General features: G+C 39.6%; 1 protein-coding gene across 1 annotated transcript; it reads right to left on the reverse strand.

Moving 5' to 3' along the window:
• Positions 1-9: 9 nt before the first annotated feature.
• Positions 10-2,103, reverse strand: SARC_07199 (hypothetical protein; the record flags this gene model as incomplete). The annotated part of the gene is made up of 3 exons (XM_014298866.1): positions 10-254; positions 1,386-1,589; positions 2,091-2,103. The coding sequence occupies 3 exons, from the start codon at positions 2,101-2,103 to the stop codon at positions 10-12; spliced, it is 462 nt and encodes a 153-aa protein (XP_014154341.1).
• Positions 2,104-2,359: the final 256 nt, after the last annotated feature.

Below are 2,359 nucleotides of genomic sequence, written 5' to 3' on the forward strand. Positions count from 1 at the left end.
CATATATTTTCAGGAAAATATCTGCAGAACATCCCATCGACATCCCACCACAACGCCCCCCTTCCGCACATACCTGATAAACTCGTGGGCATTCGCCTTGCGCGCGGCTTCTTCAATCTCGGCGTCTGTGGCATCGGGTCTTCCGTAGCGGATGTTCTCTTTGATGCTGGTGTAGAATAGAATGGGCTCCTGACCAATGTATCCGATCAGACTGCCCCGAAGCCATTTGGGATCCAGTGACTTGATGTCCACACCTAAAGTCCAGAAAAAAATGGACTCAGGTCAGGGCAGGACAGGACAGGACAGGACAGGGCGCGTTGCTGTGCCTTACACTGGCGTGGAAGCGCAACTAGCGCTACCGTGCAAAACAAAACAATTTGAATACAATCTTGTGCCGTTTGGAGTGGGAGCAATCTGTATACCACATGGTACTGTGGGGCGTTAAATACAACACAATGTACAACGTCACACTGTGCCCAGTTGCATATGATACACTCCGGACGTGTGTGTAGTGTAGTGTAGCGTAGTGCTGTGCAGTGTAGTGCAGTGCAGTGTAGTGTAGTGTAGTGTAGTGTAGTGTAGTGTAGTGTAGTGTAGTGTAGTGTAGTGTAGTGTACTGTGTGCTGATTGACTTGTGATATCGCATGTGTTGAAGACAAGGGCTTTATTGCAGAGCCAGAAGCTGAGGGTAAGCGTTCAATAGGACCACACACACCCTGGTGCAAGATGTAGGTAGACTGACTGTGAAGCGTAGTTTGGTCAAGGCATCCCATAGGTATACAGAGTACAATAAACACTCAATCACGATACATTTGTATAATAACATGATATACGTATGCCCATTTTTTATAACACTCAATCACAAAACATTTGTATACTCATAGGATATACGTACTCCTATTTGATATACGTATGCCCATTTTTAATAACACTCAATCACAATACATTTGTATACTCATATTATATACGTATTGCTATTTGATATATGTATTTGTAATAACACCCAATCACAATACATTTTTATACTCATATGATATACGTATTCCTATTTGATATACGTATTTGTTATAACACTCAATTACAATACATTTATATACTCAAACGGTATACGTATTCCTATATGATATACATATGCCCATTTGTTATAACACTCAGTCACAATACATTTGTATACTCATATGGTATACGTATTCCTATTTGATATACGTATGCCCATTTGTTATATGCGTACCCCTCGGGATTTACAAATACCCATATACATCAACGTGTATGTGTTGGTACATATAGCGATCAATGTGAGCCTCTCGCACAAACACACACCTCCACGCACACACATATGCCAAATTATCATCTATGAAGATATATACACACATATGCCAACCTACCATCAATGAAGATCTGTCCCGTGGCTGGGTCGTAGAAGCGTTCTAGTAATGAGCCTATGGTACTCTTACCAGACCCACTGGGCCCACACAGTGCCAGCACCTTGCCAGCGGGTGCGTGGATGCTCACATCCGACAGTACTTGGTGGTTGGGTCGGGTGGGATAGACAAAGTCCACCCCTCTGAACTCGATGTTGCCCTGAACATCTGGGTATATGCAGTAGATGAGATGCCGGATAGGTATGAGATACGAATGTGTGTGTGTGTGCGTGTGCGTGTTTAGCCTTGAAGGTATATGAAGTGGACAAGGATAAACCAGGATACTACCCTGTACCTCTAGGACAAAAAACTCGATTCTAATGGGACAAAGACTTGAGTACAATGAGACAAGACTTCATTATGATGGGACAAAAACTTAATTCAAAGGGACAAAAACGTTATTATAATGGGACAATAAAATTTTCATAATATGGGACATAAAACTTGATTATACTGCACTATGCAAGTAGAGGCTATTGGGTATGTATATGTGCATGTATAATGACACCGGACAGAACATGATAGACCATTGATATATGAATAGAAGTAACTTACCATAGGGTATCATTGATATATAATTAGAAGTAACTTACCATAGGGTATCATTGATATATAAATAGAAGTAACTTATCATAGGGTATCTTTGATCTATAAATAGATGTCACATACCATTGGGTATCATTGATCTATAAATAGAAGTAGCTTACCATAGGGTGTAATTGACCTATAAATATAATTAACTTACCATAGGGTATCATTGATCTATAAATATAAGTAACTTATCATAGGGTATCTTTGATCTATAAATAGAAGTAACATACCATAGGGTATCATTGATCTATAAATAGAAGTAACTTACCATAGGGTATCATTGATATATATATAAATAGAAGTAACTTACCATAGGGTATCATTGATATATAAATAGAAGTAACTTA

Source organism: Sphaeroforma arctica (assembly GCF_001186125.1).
Source record: "Sphaeroforma arctica JP610 unplaced genomic scaffold supercont1.555, whole genome shotgun sequence".
Classification (NCBI taxonomy): Eukaryota; class Ichthyosporea; order Ichthyophonida; genus Sphaeroforma; species Sphaeroforma arctica.